At 36.7% G+C, this 23,263-nt stretch overlaps 1 protein-coding gene across 1 annotated transcript in view; it reads right to left on the bottom strand.

The window, feature by feature from the left end:
- LOC310888611 (nipped-B-like protein) overlaps positions 1–23,263 on the bottom strand; it is a 97,819-nt gene that overhangs the window by 65,231 nt on the left and 9,325 nt on the right. Inside the window, exons 4-5 of the mRNA XM_083815486.1 lie at positions 18,610–18,703; positions 6,601–7,230 (exon numbers count right to left, since the gene is read on the bottom strand). Of these exons, the coding sequence (XP_083671612.1) occupies positions 6,601–7,230; positions 18,610–18,703 (724 nt within the window). The remainder of the gene's footprint in view (positions 1–6,600; positions 7,231–18,609; positions 18,704–23,263) is intronic.

Raw genomic sequence — 23,263 nt, forward strand, 5'->3', positions numbered from 1 at the left:
CCAAGTGCTCCAAAATAAACAAAGATCAGAGGGCTTCCAGCTGCTGCAGTTCAGAGGAAGGGATTTCTGAGAACCTGAACAGAAACAGATGGTAATTTTTAGCAACCTGTCAAGAGACTTTATCAAGCTTCTGGTTACTGTGCAAAAAAGAAAGCCTATCAGAAGGAATGTGCAAACTCATTCAGGACAAAACACAAAAAGAATAAAGCAGGCTCTGATATGCCTTAGAGTGTAGCAGATGTCAGAATCTTCATTTTTCTAAAGTTTTGCTCATTTTCTTAAATATGACAATAATGTAATTAGCATAGCTGGAGAATGAAATACGATCTTAGGAATTTTTCTACTTCAGGATGTCTTGCAACTCATTATTCCCTGTCAACTATAGTAATACAGAAGAAATAATACACTAGAAAATAACAAGAATTGAACTACAGAAGAGTATAACCAAGTATCTACACTTATTTAGAGACTGGAAGCTGTAATTTAACCTCCCTGAATTTAATATTGCTTTTACAATTAATATTATTTTAATATATTTATAAGATAAAGGTTTTTCTGATAAGTGCTTAGTTTTATCCATGTGATTACTTTGTGAAAAATTATTGTTTTCCAAACTCAGTTGTAAAAAAAAAAAAAAATGAGCAAAACCTGAAGTACAATTAATTTTGAAATACACAAAGCACCACCTAATTTCACAAGAAAGTAAAACAGTAGGCTTAAGGAAAACTGCTTATTTTATGGATCACAGATTATCATAACCAATTAGTTTTTAATCATTTGTATGAACAGAAAACTTTTATGACCGAGTGACTTCAGAATTTATTGGTGAACACATTTAATCTCCCTTTCAGATTTTGACTTCATTCTGACTTCATAACTTATTTCAGTTGACTAGATCCAGTAACATTTATATAGTATGATAATGGAAAAATCCTGTATCACCTTAGATTGATGTCAGAGTGAACTTGATGACTATAATCTATAGAAATGCTGGGCTTAAACTCTTAATAAGCTTTATTAATTATATAAACCATTACTTTATCAAGATTTAAATTCATCACAGAGAATCGACTATCGCAGAACAAAATAAAGTCATTACTGGGTAAGTAATGTTATAAATCCTCCTATCTATTTAACTGGTAGAATCAAGACATATGCGATATGCAATTTATATTTAATTTTGTAATCTTAGTTTATGTTACAGAAAATCAAAACAGACTTCTTGCCAAACTGTTGGGTTTTAGTTCTTTTCTACATCTGTTTACAAGAGCAGATTTCTGTGCTATCCTGTGTAAAGCACAACCTGGGATAAGTGTGGGAATTTGCTTTCATATTACACAAGAGCTTCAAAAGAAAGTAAATGCCATTAAAAAACGCCTTTTTCTTTTTAACATATAAATGCGTTTTTCACTTGATCAGTACTTCATTCCTTAAAAACATATAAATAGAAAGTAATTTTTCCTAGATAGATAGAATTTTTGCAACACTTCATTGCAATTTCTCTAGATAGAAGAGGAATTTCTTCCTCCTCCTTTTCTTAAATGTCTCAACATAAAACAAAAGAAGTCTCTCATCTATAAAAATTGGATGTCGCAAAACTGCTTTTTCTTGGAAAAGCTACATAAGGTTCCAGTTTCATCTATTTACATAACACTACAAAATATAGACCTAATGAAAGTTTATATACACAAAAGTCGTATTTCTCACATTATCTTACTACACAGAGACACAATGATTTAGATTTTACACTGTCTCCTCTCATCCTCTTGTAGTAATGACTTTAATCTTCTGCAAGATTACTAAACAAATGCCTACACTTGTATCTCTACTTTTAAGGAAATAAAATCCCTATAATGTATTTTTGGAAATCAATGGTAATATACTGGTTATAATTACACATTCTGTCATTTCATTCATTGGCTACATAAAATTAGACATAAACAAATTCTTAATAGCGTTCTATTAATTTCCTCTTCGGGAAACTTTGGGGGAGATGGGGAAAGGGGTGAAAGGGAGAGAAGCTGCATAAGAGCTTAAAAGGTAAGAGGAAAAGGTTACTTACCTAGAACGGTAGTTTTGCTCCGGCAGAGTCACACTCTTGGGATGTGTGTCTCTGCTGCTATTGGCTTGAAAGAAACTAAAAAAAGAAGGGCCAGTAGCAGGCATCCAAATGCCCCCTAACTGATCCAGTTATTGGAAATAAAGTTATTGCAGCTTCACTTCTTCCTAATTCAAAGAATCCATAGTAAGATTCACAGAAGTAGGTAAAATGGATAAAGAGGTAAAATAAATAGCTAACAAACCCACAGATATGAGTAGGTTTGTCTCATTTTAAAAAAATGCTTCTAATGCTTTGAACGCTTTTAAGTTTAAAAAATAAAAATAAAAAATATTAGCCTCCCCAATGAAATGGTTAGTGATTAATGATTTCTTGACTATTCTCACAAACTCCAGGGAACAGTGCCTTTTACAAGTAAAAGTAAGACTCCTTAATCTCTTAAGACTTGTGCACTATATAACATTTTTGAAGCAGCCTAAAATCTAACAATGAACACACAATACTATGTATGGAATAACTCAAATGAAAATTAAGGAAATCTGAATTAAAAAATAAATAAAATCTAAAACAATTTGAAAAAAGAGACTCTGGAAAAAGATGTGTTCCTTTCTGTTTTTTCAAGTAATTTTCAGGGTTATCTTCCTTTTTAAAAGACTCAGAGTTCCTTTTAACATTAATATCTTAAATGTTTTTTATTTTTGATTCTCAGCATATGGTTGTGGGTTTTTTTTGTTTTGTTTTGTTTTAAAAAAGCATGACAGATTTTGAGGTAGAAACCTTGAACCTGAAAATTAATTCTGTAGCACGTCTAAATCCTGAAGAACAAGAAGAGCTTAATGTAATGTTCTGGGAAAGGTTTAGATGACTAGCTTTGAACTACTTGACTATGCACAAAAATAACCCGTTTGTATCTGAACAGCTGAAAAGCACAAGTTAATGCAGAGAACTGAGGTTACCAAAATGAAATTTCTCCCTCAACAACCCCCCCCGCCCCCCCCCGCCCCCCCCCCCCCCCCCCCCCCCCCAAAATAAAAAAAGATTCCTGAGAAGCACAGAAATTCCTGGGACATAAGTTCTTAAAACTCAACAAGTTTTACTGTACTTTCTTGGAGTAGTCAACTTCAGATTGTGAACTAAGTACAACTCCAGTTAAGTGAACAAAATGGGTTCAGAACATGGACCTTTGCTTGTTTCCAAAGCAATTCAAGAGTACCAACTAGTACAGGAAATGTGACTACTAATGGTGATTAGAAGAGAAGGAACTGTGTGTGAAGTTTCATTGTCTTTCTAAAGAAACTAGATCATCAAAATATCCTGATGTACCTAAGCAGAGGATGGTTAACTTCTTGTTGACTGTTGTGGAAAAAAATAATCCCTTCCTGTATTAACCCTTCAGAATCATCCATACCATGGCTGTTCTTTTTTTTTTTTTCTACTCAGATATTCCAAGTCTTGAAAAACAATAGCTGGATCTACGCGTGATATTATACATCTTTTCAAAACAGAAGATATGATCTAGTATTGACAATTTGTATCCGATGAGGACATACAAGCCATTATGAGGGGGGCAATGGGAACTGAAGACCTGAGGCATGACATGTTCCAGAGACTTATTAGTTTGTTCTGAAGCTATTAAATATAATAGGTGTAGTAGACTGAAACTTTTGTTGTTGAGTGCAAAATTAATCAACAGACATCCTTGATGGAAAAAGTAGGAAGAGGAGATGGTATCTTGTCCTTCCACACAGAAGGCAGAGACAAAAGTAACTTTTTCCAAACTTTGTACCTCTCTATCATGATGAAAAGACCATATAATCCACTTAATCCAAGATCCAAATAGATCAAAAGGATAGAATGACAAAAACAGAGGTCTGAAAAGCACTTGGGTATGGAGGCAAAAGGTCTATATTAAAACATCTCTCCTTATGTATTTCTGAGAGACATTAGGTCAAATCTGTCAGATTTTGCGTTGGTGATTTTTGCACTTTTTCTGAAAACAAAAGCATGAAAATCAGGTTCCAGAAAGATATGTTGCTTTTCAAAGAAGACAGCACTTCTGCAAAACCTGGTATTCCACCTCTGGACTGGAGGTTGCCTCCCACTTTGAGAGACTTTGTTTGGTGGAAGCTACAAATATTCTAACAGTTTTGTTAGAATTAGGGGATTATTACAGAAAGTACTATAATTTCCAAAGGGCTCCAAATCCCCATTTCCCACCTGTACCAAACATTTCAAAAGGACTTCAACATTGCCTTAGACAAGTGTAGCAGTTGTATAATTTTTGTCAAGAACTCACAGAAAATCATCTCCACCTCTTCCCTGGAATATAAAGTTCCACCACACTACTGGTTCCAAACCTCAGAAAAAACATGTCATATCCATCTAATGCCTTACTGTTTAAAAAGTAGCATCTGAGTACCTTTGATGAAGCACTGAACTGTAGAGATTTCACATCTAAAAAAAGGACAGAAGAGACCACTAATCTTCTATCACAACTTGAGTGAGTACAATTCCACTCGAAGTACTTTATGGAAGACAATAAAGAATGCCTACACAGAAAGCATAGCATGACTGTAGTATGTATTCCCGTGCCTTATTTACAAAAGCATCAAAGATGCTTTCATGCAGATTTCAGCATGTGCTAGCATCTAAAGTATGATCTCTAGAGGGACACTTGCTACCTACAGTATCAACTAACACAATGCTCTCCTGCTCTAATTAGACGGAGTACATACTACAGTCACACTATTTTCTGGACATAATGTGATCTGAAGTTACAGTCTACGTACTAAGGTGCATAAATGCCAGGCTTTTGCATAAATGCAGTAGGCAGCTCCTCAAAAGTGAACAACGTATTTAGGTTAGGAGTTATTAGATATATTTCTAACAGACATATTCCCATAGGAACCATAGAGGAAGCTTCCTCCTGTAGTCACACCAAATCAAACGACGATAACTAAAACAATTCCTGAGCGTATCAGCTTGTAGACATAATACAAACTTAGAAGCAATGAAAAAAACGTTAGAGAAATATGGTTCTTATTTTTTGGTAAGATAACAGCTTTTCAGGTAATCTGCCATGAGACTGGTAAAAATTCTTCTACTCAATATTTTCTGTATTCATGACTGAAAACTTGGCAGACAAAGAGAAAAGAGCTGCTGCCTAGCATAGGGGCAACTTAACACCTGTGAATAAATGGTGACTGTTTGTCCCAAAATAAGGCAGCAACTTCTTGAACCCAATCCATAGCAATTGCAGGAACTCAGGAAGAACTGAGACCTGGCAGAAAATGCAGGCAATAAATGAAGCGTAAGGTTGGAATCCTTATTTGGTAAGTTGGTTATCAAGCAGTGGTGAAGGGGGTAGATTGCATTATATAAAAATCACTCCTTTACCCCATAAAAGAAAGGAATCAGAGTCTACCTATGGCTATGTAATTATGGTAAACAAACTTCACAACTGAAGTGCATAATTTCCTGAAAGTCAGAACAAAAAAGGAAGTGTTTTAGTCTTGCTCTGTGTGTTTGAAGGCTGTTGCACACCATAAAAAATACACATTTTTCCAGCTGTTTCTCAGCTAAAATATGCTGCAGAATCTACCCTAGCAGTGCAGAAATAAAAGTAGCTTTTGAAGAAACAAAGTATTAGGAGACAAACCACAAGCTCTCCATAAATAAATTTAAAATTACTACAAGAGAGGTAAGCAGAGCAGCAAAATCCCCCATTTAACTAAATCAAAATTAAAGGTAGTAGATCTCTTTTGAGGTGAGCACCCATTTTCTTTGTAGATTGACAAACAACGTTTTTAACAAGAGTTGATTTAGTTACCAAATAAGGAATATCTAAAGCGTTAATATTTATAACAGTTATATTCTAATTCTCATTCTCTCTCTCCAGACATTTTTAAAAACGGGAAAAAATCTTTGAATATAGAGAAAACATGCTCTCTCTGGTGAGCAGCTGAACAACACTGGATACAATATAGTCGTATATATTATCCAATCATTACAGTGCCTTTAAAAGAAGAGATGTGATTTTAATCTAACACCTTCTTCACATTAGGTTCAAATGGGGATATGAACAGATGAGGATAAAAGTTTTCCTCTATTTTCTTAAATTAGGTAACATAGAAAATGAAAAATTCAACTACCAGAACTTATAACAAATTTTGACTTGTAGTACATACTACTGGGATTTTAGAAACTTTATAAATGATGTTAATTGTACTTCATTCGGTCTCATGGTTCAAATAAGAGTAGGTTAAAAAGAATTTTGAAACATAAGAACTTCACTTTCCATACAGTAAGATCCCAAATAAAGAATACCAACTACTAAAAATATGCATATATGAAATTACAGTCCATTGTTGCAGGGAAATTAAGATGAATATCATAGAAGAACCTACACTGAGTAAACAGAATTGAACTATGTAACAATAAAATGAAGTTTTATTTTTATATATATATATATATATGGGTTTTATAGGCATATATATATTTATATAATAAATATAGTGTATACACACACACAATCCTTTTACCTTTATCTTGCACTTCTTTTGAAAATCGCTCCCTTTCAATAGCTGATTCACGTTCTATCCGCTCAATTTCAGCCAATGCATCCAATTCTACTTCACCAAATGACGTTATAGTTCCTTGTTGCGAAACCTGTTGCTGTGTCTGTACCACAGGAGTCTGAGGCTGTTTTGCAGCAACTGAAGCGTTCTGTTGTAAAACAGGCACTTGTGCCTGAAGGAAAGCTGTCTGTTCATGCTGCGGCAAACACTGAGCAGTGTTCAGTGGGTGGTTAACATCCTGTGGCGTAACGGGTGTTTTAGAAGTCTGTCCTGGGTACTGCACATTAAAAGGTATATCACCCTCTGACACACTGCTGTTTTCCAAACCAGAAAGCATATCATCCTGCTGGTCCATATCCGAAGATCTTACACGAGAGAGTCTTAATGTAAGCTTAGTGGAGTTCTTGGAAGGAGAACTAATGATATCATACATTGCAGCTTTTTCAGTCTGGTCTTTTTCATCCTTGCCTAACTTCATTTTCTTTTGTTTCTTTTGCTTTCTTTCTGGAGAATCTAACAGTATGTCTGGGGGAACATCTCTAGGTGATGAATAAGGTGGATGCTGAGATTGTAGGATTAAAGGTGGTCTTGATCCTAGAATAATAATTCAGAAAAACTGAACAGTTATGTTGTTTCATATTTTATATAAAAGCACACTAAATATAACCTACATAATTTTAATGTGTATTTGTACATATATCTGTGTTCACAAAAGGTCTAAATAAGATTGGTAGGAGACACATCATTCCTAGATCAAGATGTATTCCAGATAGTTACATTGTATTTCCTAGAAGTTTTAACAGTCCACTGCAAATGGCGAAGGGATCATTTCAGAGAAGATGGAACAAAACCAAACAAACAAAAACACACACACACGCAAAATAGTACTTGCAGGTTCAGAATATCAACTATTAGAAAATAGTCAATGAAAGTAAGTTGACTACAGAAAAAGGAAAGATCAAAAAGATTCTTCATAAGGTTCAGTAATGAAGACTTAATGATCAGTGTACTGTTAGCCATTTCAGCCACACATCGTTAAATTTAAAAACAAACAAACAAACAAAAAAACACCACAACAGTTGTTTAGGGAGGGTTCCCTAGCTTACATGTCCATAGAAAGATGAAATTAGAAAAAGTCTTAAAAATAAATTGGTCTTTCCTTCTTCTTTAACTTTGATTCTGATAGTTCATTTTCACACCTTTTTTTAAATATTCCTTGCCTTAGCTCCTCTCTTTCTTTCTCTTTTAAAATGTATGAATTTTTACTTCTATATTCACTCACTCCAGACTTTGAATATATCTAGAGAAATTTTAAAAAGAGGACATAAAAATGACATTTTAAAAGAGGGCATTACAAATCTTCTCCAATTCATCACTTTTTTTGTTCCTCAAATTAAACAAGCTCCCCATAACTGTTAGCACAGAAAAAAAACTTTGAAAAGCAGATAACATTTCAACCTTTCCCAACTATGATTTTAAGCTATAATTAAGCTACATTTTTTTGGTTTAAAAAGGAATACCGGTGCATATAAAAAGAAAATAATAATAATAATAGTAATAATAATAATAGACCAATATACTCCAGCCTCCTCTTGTTTAAACAAAGCAAACGTTTCTCTGATCCCACTCATCCACTAGGGAAGACTGCTCTTCAGAAGGCAGTGACTGAGATTATTATTAGTCATTCTGTTTTAGGTCATCATAAATCAGTACTTGTAACAACACTCAAAAATGTATTGGAAGACAGGTCCCCACGTGCTTCATTCAAGAAACACCACTAAACAAGAAAGTAGCTTTATTCTGCAGCTTAAATGTCTTTCAGATATTTTAAGAAATATTATTAATTAAACAATGCACTGACCTGTAGATGAAAAAAAGAATGGATACATATACCAAATCTGCAGTTCAAATGAAAGGTGTTCCTTTACTGATGGCTTTGCAGAGGCTGCTATACTTTATTTTCTATCTCTAGTACATTCTGTGAGATATCCTATAGGCTCTGTATGTAGAGCTGGGTATAAAATGAGTTTCTCTTACCCAGTTCTCCTTGACCATGAGAAACAACTCCATATTCTGCCAGTAATATCCACAATGTTGAGAAGCCCTGTTTTGATTCATCCTGATTCTCTAGATCTTTTCACCACATTATTTCCCCTCCTCAAATTAGATACCACACCCATTCACTAATACCAAAGTCCTGGTTACACCCTACAAAGCTCTCTCACTTGCCTTCCACCATAGATTCCTATTCTTGTGATGCATGCGTGTGGCATGCACACACACTTCTCCTAATTACTGCCTCTTTAAACAATAATTTACAAGATTGTCTTGGCGTAACGAATAGCAGAAATTGTTAGCTACTGATTTTCTCTAAGGTAATGAGCACCACTCACTGGAAATACAGGGTGCATTTTTCTTTCTACAAATATCAGAGGCAGCTCAAAATTTTTCAAAGAACTTACTGACATCTTAATCTTGAATTAGCACTTAAATGAATACTTCTGAAGTTGCAATAATGGAACACATTGTTCTACACAGTTAGGCTTCAAAGAGAGGACAGAGATTTGATTCTTCCTTGCCCTAAACTTTTAAGTAAATATGACAAGATCATTCTGCTTTGGTATTACTTTGGATTTGTCATGCTGAAAAATAACACTGCAGCAACAGATTTTTTTTTATTTTTTTTTTAATCTTTGGGTAGACTTGAGGAGGTCAGAATTCAGTGCATTCCACTGAATGTACTTAGATTCCAGTTAAATGAAGAAACAAAGTACAGTTTTCCCTCTTGTAGGCAGCAGTATGTATAATAGTAAGTATAAGCTGCATTTTAAGAGTATCTGTTCTGGCAATAACGTCACATATTTCTGAGATGTCTACAGACGGTTAAGCCTCTTGCAACAAATGGGCTTAGAAGCTACTATGCCTAGGCACTGAGGTGAAAAGAAATTGAAAAAGATGAAGTATTCTGGAACAGTTTCATTCTACCACAGACATTAACAGTTTTGAACATGTATCACACATTGAACATGTACCACACACTGTTGGATGCTTAGACTTGAGACAAAACATCACTCATTATACAGAGAGAGTTTCACCTATTACTGTTGAAGTCAGTCTGGAATATTTCCTATGGGAGAAGGCTTTGAGCTATTATATATCTGAGAACAAAGCTCTCACAAGACTTATTGATAACAGAAGAAATGTTTTTTATGGAAAGAATACACAGACAGAGAGATATGATATATTAGCTGAAGCAGACAAGATTCCAAGGTTGAGAAGGTTTGTTCTACAAAATGCTGTCAGTGTAGTAAACCATATGATGATCTTTGGATATGATCTTTGTGAATGACCCCAGTTTTAGAACATTCTTTTATAATAGAGAAATATGTAGGTAGCTTTCCAGTCTAAACCTAGAGCTGTGCAGTAATTCAGGAGAAAAAAAATATCTGACTTTCTGTAGTTCCATAGTATCAGCAAAAGAACCTTGTCCAAACTTTTTTGTATGGCAAGAATACATAAAACTTGTGAGATAAAAAGAGACTCTCCATTGATTTGGGACTGTCATTATATCATCAGTGAACAGAAGATAATTATTGTCATCCAGATAATGATAAATATAACTTAGAAGCAGGTAACAACATAAGAAATCAGAACTCTGCAAAGAACAAATACACCCGTAAACAATACCTCCATAGTCTTTCAGTGAAAGTCATACTGATCACCCATGATAACTCCAGGATTGGTTCTCTATATTAATTAGTTTCCCTAGTGCTAGATGGCACTGAGTATGGAAGAAGTTTTATGAACTGCTTTAGCAATTTGTAAACACTTTTATTTTCCTGAGACTTTTGACCGATTTCCTAACATATCCTTTATAACGCAAGCAACTATAAAGTGCATTGCATTAACAGTGACTTAGCCATCTTAAGAATTAAAAGTTTCAAAACCACTTCTTGTTTACCATGAAATGGCTTCACTTGCTCATTGTGCATTACTGTGTTACTCATCAGTAACTTGAGTAGCAAACAAATAAGCTTTTGTCCAGAAGATTATACACAACACTGATACCTATACCTTATATTTTTTTGTCTGCACACTTTCTAATTATGCCACAGCACTCATATCTTATTTAACCATTCATGATACTTTCTCTGATAATCTTTGAGCCTCTTTAGAACAAACACCACTTGCCTTTCAAAGCTGATGCACCAAAGTCCCACCACTGGTCAATTTCTTTGTTGTGATCCACATGGTTAAAAAACAACTATTAAGGTTACCAGGAACTTAGGACCTGCATATTTAAAATTACTAACTTTTCACTTTCACAGCTTCAAAAGGATCACTCCAAAGAGTATTTTCATATTCCTTTAAATCCCTTACAGGTAAAGGTTCCCAGATGCTGAAAGAAAGTCTTTCACCGATCGTACGTGCTCTTTTGTAAGAAGTATTATTCCCTATGCATGAAGGCCAGAAAAAACTACTAGTGAACAAATGAAGACTGATGGATAATACTTGGTTCATAGCACACTAGAGAGAAACACCACCAACATTCAAGTGCTGTGTCTTTTTAAATTCATAAAAAGTGATCCTCGAGACTCTGTGAACATTATTTAAGTGGGTACTAAATCATTATAGGTCAAACCTGGACACAGCATTCCAGACTTTTTACTGAAAAAAGTCTTTTTGAAAAGAGGCATTAATGAGTGCATATGTTCTACATGTGAAGACCATAATATCCATATTGCACTGGTACTGATGTTTGTTGGAAAAGCTAAGAACCTGGTAATGACAGAACCTGAGGAATATTCAGATTACTGCCAAAAGACTTCAAGAGATGACAGTTATACTGTGTAAATGGAAAATATATATATATATCTATATATATATATCATTTTTTATTTAATATGATCCTATTAATCACCTTCACATAAATTGAATGTTTTCATGAAAATGTCATCAGACAAATTCACCCTGAAACCATTGCTAAACCAATCACACAATTGGTAATAATCATCTTGAGAATTTGCGCCTGCAGCACACTCAAAAATGGAAAACAGTCTATTCAAAGTGTATTACTGTCCAGACTATTATACATAGACTGTATGATTTCAGTACATACTAGGAGAACAATTTGTTTTAAGGATTGAGAAAATAATGAAGAGGTAATATTCCAAAGTGAGTTTGTTAAGAATAAGTATCATCAAATCATAATAATGTCATTCTATAAAGCAGTAAATCTCGTGGATTAAAGAGAATTGAGTGTCATACCTGGACTTAAGCAAGGCTTTCTATATAGCTTCTCATATCAATTACACTAACAAACTGAAGAAGTATGGTCTAAGCAAAAATACTGAAAGATTTTAGTATATCCTATTGGAAAAATGTATTCAAAGAGTTGTACTGGGTCGGGCTGGGATGTTAACTTTCCCTGCAGCAGCCCATACAGTGCTGTGCTCTGCACTTGTAGCTAAAACAGCAATGGTATCACACCAGTGTTGTGTCTGCTGCTGAGCAGTGCTGGCACAGCATCAGGACTCTCTCTAACCCCCCTAGGGGGTGGGCAAAGATGTGAGAAAAGAAACATCACCAGGGCAGCTGACCTAAACCAACCAAAGGGATATTCCATACCATATGATGTCACACTCAGCAATAAAAGGTGGAAAAAGGAGGAAGAGGGGAGGGGTGGGCTCTCGTTGTGAAAACGTCTGTCCTCCTCCCGAACGCCGGCTACGTGCGTTGAGGCCCTGCTTCAAGGAGGTGGTCAAGCATCGCTCATTTGTGGGAAGTAGAGAGTAATTTCTTTCCTCTGCGCTTCCACATAGCCTTTACTTGTTTTGTTTAGTTTTCCCTTTCCCCCTCCCTTTTCCCCTTTCCTTTTTTCCCCTTTAATTAAATTGTTAATGGTTTAGTTAAATTGTTTAGTTAAATTGTTTAATTAATAATAATCTTTCCTTAATAATTATTTTTTTCCTTTTAATTAAATCATCCTTATCTCAACCCGTGAGTTGTTCTTTCCTTTACTTCTTCCCCTCCTCATCTAAGGAGGGGGAGTGAGAGAGCGGTTGTGGTGTTCAGGTGCCTAGCACAGTAAAACCACCACAAGAGTATCAGTCGTTCTTGGTAAAAATGGATGAACAGAGTATTGGTAAACAAATGCAGCTTTTCAGAGCACAGTCTTAAGAATAGCAGTATTAAAATATTTGTCAATAACGACTTCTCATGTAACAGAATTAGAGAGTACTTGCATTAATCTAATTATTATTATCTAATGATGATACCAAACTTTTGGTGTTGAGTGTCTGAGAGAGGCATGCAACGGTTTTTAAAAACAGAATCAAAATTGACAATTATCTTTACTGATTGGAATAACCTTTTAAAACAAAAGAAATTTGGTAAGAATAAGCACAAACTTCTTATTCATCTGAGAAAGAGTAATTGTAATAACATGACAGGAAGACAGACAAATTCTACATAAAGACAGCAGTACGTTTATAGCAGCTTGCAACGTGAATCTAAGTTATCACCAAAGAGCAGCCATACTCTCATATATAACAGAAGTATCATACAAAAAGTCATCTACAGTAATTTTCTGACTACTCATCCTTTTAAGTTTTCAAATTGAGTTGTATGTACAACTTAGGGCAGTACAACACCAAGACATGCAGACAAACTAGAATTCAGATAAAAGCAAAGACAATCAGAGGCTTAGAAATGCAGACTTATGTAAAGATGATAGCAAGAAGCAGCACTGTTCAGTCTGTAGAAGATTAAATTGGTGGAAGACATGATAATGGTCTTTGATATGTAAATGAATGCTGTACAAAAAAGGACATTAGTTGTTTTTCTTTACCCACTGGAAAGAAGTCAAGAAGCGTCATGCCTAACTCCCAACAAAATGATTCATGCAAAAAATAGAAGAAAAGCTTTCTAGCAATAGGAATTTGAACAGGTTGCATGGCAAGAGAAAGGAAACTCTATTACTGACATTTTAAGAATAAAATAGATGGAAGTTATTGGGAGTGATACTGATACAGCTCATCCAGCTAAGGGTATGTCCTGGTTTCAGTTAGGATAGAGTTAATTTTCCTCCTAGTAGCTGGTAAGAAGATGGGAAGCCCCGCCCCCAAGTCCTTTCCTACTTTATTTTCTGAAATCTTAGAATCTTCCTCTAGAAATCTTCCCAAGTTTTATACTACATATAAAACAATTATTACTTATTTTGATTAACAGATTATGTTGACATTTATTTTGAAACAGCATAACTTCATTTAGAATTCAAACTTAACAGGATAGCATATGAGACAGAGAAAGAACAATATTTATTTGGGAGATTTTTTGGAACAGATTGTATTCACTTTTCACATACTCTTTCAACAGATTTCAGGGCAGAGTCCCACCACTTTCTACTCAGCTTCAAATGCCGTATAAAAAAAAAAAAGCTTTGTCTGTTCCACCTTAGAACTGCTGTATTCAGAAGCATCTTTGTGTAAAAAGTTAAAACTTGTAGAAGCAAGAATGAATGCTTATTTTGGCCCTGTCAGAAAGCACCTTTAAATAAATTTCTTCCACCTTTCTTTCAAAGGAGAGAGGGAGAGGTGATATTTTTTTTTAACAAATACCTTTGGGAGCACTGAGGTCTGCAACAGAGATTTGAAAACATTCTTTTTTCTCCTTGCAACCCACTATACATAGAGACCAAGTATAGAGGAATCTCTCTGGAGAAGTCTTATAAATCCCTAAGAAAATAAAAGTAGTATTTCCAAATTATTCAGAAAATAATCAAGTACTAACTGGGAAAATATCAGCCTCTAAAGAAAATTTGGATATGGCTGTAATTTTCAGTGTCTTATAAAATGTTGGAAGGGTAATGTTGAAATATTTCCTGTAAGAAAAAAGTTTAACGATTTCTGGAGGGAATACAAATTATTTCCAGGAAGAAAAAAGTTGCAAAATAACATAGTTTAATAAGGATTGTTGCTATTCCTTAGAGATGTTTCCCCAGAAGTTCAGGAAACTGTATGGAAACAGGACCGTAAATATATGAGCTTTTCTCTCCAGAAAGCAGTGGACTAAGAACTCTGTGGAAGATTTTCCCTTATACACACCTTTAGAAGTTGTCTTAAATAAATAAATATTTCTTCCTGAAGTTCCCGAAGATTGGTAGGAAAGTAGAATAAACAGATAAAGGATTTTGATGAGTAATCCATCTTGGGTAATGGATTCCACAAAAAATTTTATGAGACTAGAAGAAGGAAATTACTCCTTGTTAATTCTTCATAGGAAAATTCTTTCCTATGAATTCACCATAAAAGCAGATGTGGTAATAGATGATAGCATGAAAGCAGAGCCACTATTCTGTTTACATAGCTAAAAATCTAAAATTTACATTAAAAAGAAAGGATAAAGTCCAGCCTAAAATCTTCTGCATAAAACTTCAGCTGCTCTGGTACCTTTACTGAAGCAAAGGAGGTGAAGCAATAATTTCTGTAACAAAGAAACGTTGTTTCATTCAATAAGTGAATAACCAACCAAAAAAGCAAATATAACTTCTGTCACCTCAAATATTTTCCCTGAGTTACAAACAAAACTTCTTCCTCATTCAGATTCCATCAATCAGTCAGCTATCGTTCAGTTTTAAATGATTCAAGACTGTGCAACCGCATACTCCAAATCTCCAGAAGTCCTTGCTATTTCCACGTCAAAAGTACAGAAATGCAGTCTGTACCTGTACCTTCGGTAATTGCCTCACATTTCTATACTACATAAGAAAGCTTAGATATTGTAATATCCTTCCCTGAGATCTTTCTATTGACTGACGATATTGTAGTGGGTTTACGTGGCAAGGTTTTGGTAGCAGGGGGCCGTAGGGGTGGCTTCTGTGAGAAGGATCTAGAAGCTGCCCCATGTTTGGTAAGGGCCCCACCGCTGACCAGAGCCGAGCCAATAAGTGATGTTTTGCTCCTCTGTGAGAGCATATTTAAGACAGGGGAAAAAGACGCTGTGCTACACAGCAGCTGGGAGAGTGAGAGGAGTGAGGAACAGCCTTGCAGGCGCCAAGGTCAGTGAAGAAGGAGGGGGAGAAGTGCTCCAGGTGCCGGAGCAGAAGTCCCCTGCGGCCTGTGGTGAGGACCATGGTGAAGCAGGCTGTCCCCCTGCAGCCCATGGAGTACCACGGTGGAGCAGGGTTCCACCCTGCAGCCCATGGAGGAGACCACGGTGGAACAGGTGGACCTGCACCGACGGAGACTGCGGCCTGTGGAAGACCCCTGCCGGAGCAGATTCCAGGCCAGACCTGTAGCCCATGGAGAGGAGACCACGCAGGAGCAGGTGACCTGGCAGGAGCTGCTGCCCGTGGGGGATCCAGGTTGGAGCAGTTTGCTCCTGAGGGATGGACCCCATGGTACGGACCCATATCTGGAGCAGTTCTTGAAGAGCTGCTGCCTGTGGGCAGCCCACGCCGGATCAGTTCAGCAAGGACTGCATCCCGTGGGAGGGACCCCACAGCGCAGGGGACGAGAGTGACCGAGAAGGAGCAGCGGGGAAGAAGCGCTATAGACTGACCATAACCCCCATTCCCCCGTTCCCCTGCACCGCTCGGGGGGAGGAGGTGGAAGAGGGTGGATGTGGGGGAAGGTGCTTTTGGTTTCTTTCCTTTGTTCCTCGCTTCTCTAGCTTGTTAGTAATAGGCAGTAAATCTTACTGTCTCCCTACGCTGAGTCTGTTTTGCCCGTCACGATAATTACTGTGTGATCTCCTCATCCTTATCTCAACCCTTGAGCCCTTTTCATCGTATTTTCTCCCCGTTCCTCTTTGAGGAGGGGGAGTGAGAGAGCGGTTGTGGTGGAGCTCGGCCGCCCACCCAAGTAAAACCACCACAGATATCTAGTACCATTCTTTTTGTCCTCCCAAACAAAAAAGTAAATATTTTGCTAATGTTCTTTACCAAAGTTTGCAACTTGTCAACCAAGTTTTCAAGGGCTAATGACAGCAGCCAGAAAAATCTCAGCATAGATATTTGTTGTTTGCTCATCACTGCAAAATTTATCAGCACAACCAACCACTTTCGCTTCAAATCATAGGCCAAAAGCTCACTGTCAGGGATCACATATTCTAAGCAATATTGTAATTATCTACACCTCTTCAATACATTTATAAAATGCTTGATTGAAGGAAGAAAATGGCAAGATTCTTGCAGCATCAAGAAATGGTTCAGTCAGGGTTCATTAATCTCAAAGAAGGCAAAATGGTAGCACCATTACTAACAGTACTTCAGTTGTGTGCTTTATCAATGAGAAAAGTAAATCTAACATACAGGTAAATAAATCATAAAGCTCCTCTTGCACTTTTTCAGCCCCTCTAATGCTGAAACATTACAATCTGAAATGTACAATCAGATTGTTTTCAGAGGTAATCTATAATGATATCCTTTCAAAATGGGTTCTGAGACAATCAATTGAAACAGCTGCAATTTAACCAAAAAAATAATTCAAATATTCTTCTGGCTGAGTAGTAATCATATATCTGAGTATAAGTAGCTTAGATTCACAATGTTGTGAATGCTCTACAAACATGGATTTTGTGTAATGAGTTAAAGAAAAACACTGAGTAAAAGAAAACAACCACATTTAGTCTTTGCCATTTATACAAGTCTTGCAACAAGTCCTTTAGCACAAGACCTCTTAAAAAAATGATGCTGATGGAATGCTATACAAGTACTTCTCACTTGCATTTGAACCATGCTTTTTCCATCACTGTCTAACACAGTATGTGTCTATAGAAGATGAACCACAGAGATCATTTTAGCAGTTACAGGATCATCGAATAATTCAGTTAAGAAGGGACCTCAGGAGGTCTTTAGTCCATCCTCTTGCTCAAAGCAGGGTAAGCAAGGTTGGACCATCACGGGGAACTTTATCCAGCCTGGTCTTGAAAACCTCCAGGAATGGAAAATGCACATATTCTCTGGGCAACCTTTTTCAGTGGTTGACTATCCCGATAGTGAAAAAGGTTTTCCTTATATCCAGTCAGAACCTCCCATTTCAATTGTCCATTGTATCTCATCCTTTCTACATACCACTGTGAAAAGCCTGACTCAGTCTTTCTGATAATCTCCGCATAGGTATGGGAAGGCTGTTCTAAGTTCCCCCCCCCCTAAGACCTGACGTATCCAGGCTGAACAAGCCTAACACCCTCACCTTCTCTGTAATCTCTCCCATCTCCTGTTCTCCCTCTCAACCTAACCTGACCATCCAGAAAGACTCAATTTTGTTCCAGGGCTAAAAGAGAGGAAAGCACTGTTGCATCTTTTTACTATTAGCATGTAAATACATAAGATATGAAAACCTGTATTAGTAAAAATATGCCCAACCCCTACCTTGCTAAGTCTCATGCATCTCAGTCATTGCTTCTTAAGGATAATATTATAAACAGCAGTATACTTTCTATATTTTAGCATAAAGAATTATTTTGAGCAGATTCAGCTGACGTTGCCCTATTCCTTCTCCACAACTAAGGTTTTTGGGCTTTGTTTATGCTATATGTATTGTGTTCACTGAACTACTGTTAATTTCATGTTCTTCAAAACTGATGATTGCAATCAAGACAAGCATTGCATGTTAAAACACTTTGAGCTGGTTAAGGGTTCAATACTTGCAATGCTGCCATGAAACCATTTATTATGCAGAGCAACCAAAACCATTCTTATAAACAATTTAATCCTCATATTAGAAAGGATTTAAAATCCTTCTGTCCTCCATTAATTTGAGCTATGTTTTGAAGTACCATTAATCAATTTTTGGACCTTCAGAAATTTCTTCTGGATCAGGGCTCAAAATGATTTTGTTACTGAAATCTAAAGACATACTTTCTAGTACTATTTGAAAAAAGATGTCAGAAGGACTAACTAAAAACCTCTTTAAAGTCTGTTCCTTTAAATTGTGAAAAATATATTGATATATATGACTGCTAGACTACCTTTAGGGGCTCCATCACTTCCAGCTGGAGAGCAGACTGACTGTGGTGACCTCAAGGAAAAAGATGCAGCATTCCTTATTGAAGGATCGCCATCCTAAAGTGACAATGATAAAAAAATAACATCGTGAACATGAACGTTTTATAAAATACTGAAATTAATACATACACTGATAAAATGGATTGGATGAAAAATCATACAACAACTATTAGAAAAATATTTATTTATATCAAAATCTTTATAAATTAGACGGCTATATAGGCAATATTCCAGAGCACAACAGCCCTAAGAAGAATTTATCACCAGAACATGCACACAAAAATAAATTTATGTACACATCTTCTGTTTGAAGTAATCACTTTTGGTTGACATTAAGATTACATTTAGGAATTTTTTGTTACAAGAACTCATAGTAAATTATTGCTAAGTATGAACTCTATATAAACAACTGAAACCAAGCATAAAAAGTAGATTTTTAAAACAAATTCAAAATTTTTTCCACTTAACCTGCCCTTAAAGCTTCTCTATAATACTATCTCACTTTTACATTTAAGCAAACTAACGTTTTATATTTATACCCTCCAGCATACACACATCAGGACTGAACAAAATCTGTAGCACTCCCATTGCAGCAGCTGAGATAGTTTTGTGTATATCATAACTTGAACGATTTTAGCTTATTTGCCTGTCTTAACAGTTAGATAGGAAACAACGTGATGGCAATTCAGAGAAATTCCCCAACACAGCAAAAACATTTTACCGTCTTTTCAGTTTTGCACAGAACAACTTGTTTTAATTCCTAATTTCTAAAAATTCCTAATTTCTGAAAAACTTCATAATATAATACCAATTACAGTGTAAGGATGTTCATGCTTTATCATCAGGAATGTAAATGTGACTTTTTCCCCCCCACTACCTTAAAATTAAATATGAAAGCCACTATTCAGACACACACCTTTTTTTTTGTTTTTTTAACCATTGTCATGGAGGCCTCTGCTGGTGACGAGTATGCTTATTCAGTCAAGGACCTTACTAGATTTAATTTTTTATAAAACAGTATTTCTTATTGCTAGCATTGTTTTTTAAACAATATCTATGGGAATGTTTTGGGAAAGAACAAATTAACCACCCTTATATCTATGAAGAGACAATTTACATAAATTATTAAAAAAAATGCAAAAAGTCTATTTTTTTAAAGAATAAAGTCATACAAGTGAAGTCTCAAAAAATTTTAAGATTAATCATTTTCCTAATAAAATTCTGATTCTTGGTTATTTCATTAGCTAATATTCTAATGTGGCTCATATTGAGATATCTGTACATACACAGTCCTTTTATATAACTCCTTTATATTATTCCCTGCCCCCCCCCCCTTTTTTTTTTTACCCTGAATTGTCTGTTTGTCCCTAAATACTTTTATCCTTATGACTAGTTTCAACTCAATTAATATTATAAGGCTCAACTGTAATTAACTGTAATTAAGTTTCTACATGTTTCTATGAAAAAAAAATCAGCAGCAGGCAGTAAAGTCAGAAAGCTAAATTGGCATTTGAAAAGATAGAAGCCTGCAGAGATGGGGCAACTACACACTCCCTTTGGCAATGACCAAACAGCCATTTTTCACATGCCTAGTAGCAGACTAGCCACCATACATGTTACATCTTGCAAAGACATAGTTCATTCACACTGCTTAGAGCAAAGGAAAGAGTTTGAAATTTATGGACTGAAGGTGCTTACAGGGCAAAGAATATGAATCCATAAGAAACCAGGTTTCACCATCCATGGGCAACTTAGAACACTTCCATTGAATTTTTTTGCTCCCACAGCAAAGTGAATCTAAAACTCATGCTGTGCTATTACACTTATTTTTGCAACAGTGCTTGCAAAAAGAGCTGTTTCCTCATGTGAAGAAAGCCTCATGCACGAAGAAATCTAATATTCAGATTCAATGCAATAAAAAGAACTACACCTTAAACTTACATGTGTGTCACTGCAAGCCAAAATGAATTAATTTCCTGCTGTATGAATTGCTAGTTTACTTACGACTTACTAGGTTAGCAACTTTTCTAGCATCTATGTTTCATTAAGACAGGAGAGGTCCTCTACACATAATTGCCAAGGACATAGGCAAAGATGTCTTTCATTAGATTAACAAAACAGACTAGCTAGGTAGATAAACTTCCATGTACACATGCCATTCTTATTGTAGCTGATAACTTGTCAGAAGTGCTCATTTACTTTTTCCTAGTTCAGACCTTCATCAAGTGGTGAAACATAAGCACAAACTTATATTTGAGGAAAGCTCTGAATTTTCCCAACGAATGGTCCTTAAACTGAGTGTATGTGCAGTAAGCTTCAAAGGTATATTTACTGATTTTGTATATATCACTAATGGCAAATACACAATATCCTGTAACTACTCACAATTTTTTATGTGATAAATTCCTAGTACTAAGACTAAAGAATAATTAAAGCTTTTAAGTTTTAGGATTTAATAATCCACATTCATAGCTGTATCTGCACAAAAGGTCATGCTGCTTCTGAAAAGGCGGAAACATCATGATTAAACTTATTATCTATACATAAATTTTCATTCATCTGAATACTTCAAACTGTTTTCTGCATGATAGCAACTAAAATCAGCTTTACAAAGTATAATTACAAATAAAATATATGTAACATGCTCCAGTAAGGAAATGCACTAAAGTGCAAGTTTATATCATTTACTAGAGTCACAGAATATGCTGAGTTGGAAGGGATCACAGAATCACAGAATGGGCGGGGTTGGAAGGAACCTCTGAAGATCATCTACTCCAACCCCCCTGCTGAGCAGAATCACCTAGAGCATGTTATGCAGGATAGCGTCCAAGCGGGTTTTAAATACCTCCAGAGAAAGAGACTCCACAACCTCTCTGGACAACCTGTTCCAGTGCTCTGTCACCCTCACAGTAAAGAAGTGCCCCCTCATATTCAACTGGAACCTCCTATGCTTCAGTTTGTGCCCGTTCCCTCTCGTCCTGTCGCTGGGCACAACTGAAAAGAGACCGGCTCCATCCTCTCGACACCCTCCCCTCAGATATTTGTACACATTAATGAGATCTCCCCTCAGTCTTCCCTTTTCCAGGCTAAACAGGCCCAGTTCTCTCAGCCTGTCCTCGTGCGACAGGTGCTCCAGTCCTCTAATCATCTCCGTATACCCTCTGAACTCGCTCCAGTAGTTCCATGTCCCTCTTGTACTGGGGACCCCAGAACTGGACTCAATACTCTAGGTGTGGCCTCACCACGGCTGAGTAGAGGGGGAAGATCAACACCCTTGGCCTGCTGGCAACACTCTTCCGAATGCACCCCAGGATACCATTGGTCTTCTTGGCCACTAGGGCACATTGTTGACTCATGGTCAGCCTGCTGTCCACCAGGACTCCCAGGTCTCTCTCTGCAGAGCTGCTCTCCAGCAGGTCACCCCCCAGCCTGTACTGGTACTTAGAGTTATTCCTCCCTAGGTGCAGGACCCTGCACTTGTCCAACTCCCGATTCCACACAAGCCAACCTAAGAGTTAAACCATATATCTAAGAGCATTGTCCAAATGCTTCTTGAACACCAAAATGTTTGGGGCCATGACCCTGGGGAGCCTGTTCCATTGCCTGATCACTCTCTCAGTAAAGAGCTTTTTCTTAATATCCAGTCTGAACTTCCCCTAGCTTTATTAAGCCATCCCCTTGCATCCTATCACCGGTCACCAGAGAGAAGAGATCAGCACCTCCCTCTTTGCTCCCCCTCTTGAGGAAGTTGTAGACAACAGTGAGGTCACCCCTCAATCTCTCTCTAAGCTGAACAAACCAAGTATCCTCAGCCACTCCTCATATGTCACACTCTCTAGTCCTTTCATCATCTTTGTTGCCCTCCTTTGGAGGCATTCTAATAGTTTTATATCATCATTATATTGTGGAGCCCAAAACTGCACACAGTACTTGAGGTGAGGCCACACCAGTGCTGAGCATAGTGGGACAATCACTTCTTTTAACTGGTTAGTTATACTGTGCTTAATGCAGCACCCCAGGGAAATGGTTGGCCCTTTTGGACATCAGGGCACATTGTTGACTCCTATCGAGCTTACCATCAACCAAAACCACCAGATCCCTTTTTGCAGGGCTGCACTCCAGCCACTAGTCCCCCAGTACGTACGTATGTACACCCAGAATTACATTGTCCCAAGTGCAGAATCCAGCATTTGCTCTTGTTAAATTTCATATGGTTGGCAATTGCCCAGTGCTCTAATCTATCAAGATCTCTCTGCAAGGCCTCTATATGCTCAAGGGAATGGATGACTTCTCCCAATTTAGTATCATCCACAAACTTACTTAGTGTGCACTCAACTCCCGTGTCCAGGTTATTGATAAAAACATTGAATAGAACTGGCCCTAAAATTGAGCCCTGGGGAACACCACTTACTGACTGGCCACCAGCCTGATGTTACCCCATTTACTACAACTCTCAGAGTCCAACCCTTCTGCCAATTGTTCACTCATTGTACTGTATATAATGTCTAGTTGTATGCTAGATGCTTTATCCAGAAGGATACTGTGAGAAACAGTATTGAAAGCTTTGCTAAAATAAATTTAAAAAAAACACCCCACATCCACTGCTTTCCCTTTGTC

The sequence above is a fragment of the Anser anser genome (assembly GCF_964211835.1).
Source record: "Anser anser genome assembly, chromosome: W".
NCBI classification, from domain to species: domain Eukaryota; kingdom Metazoa; phylum Chordata; class Aves; order Anseriformes; family Anatidae; genus Anser; species Anser anser.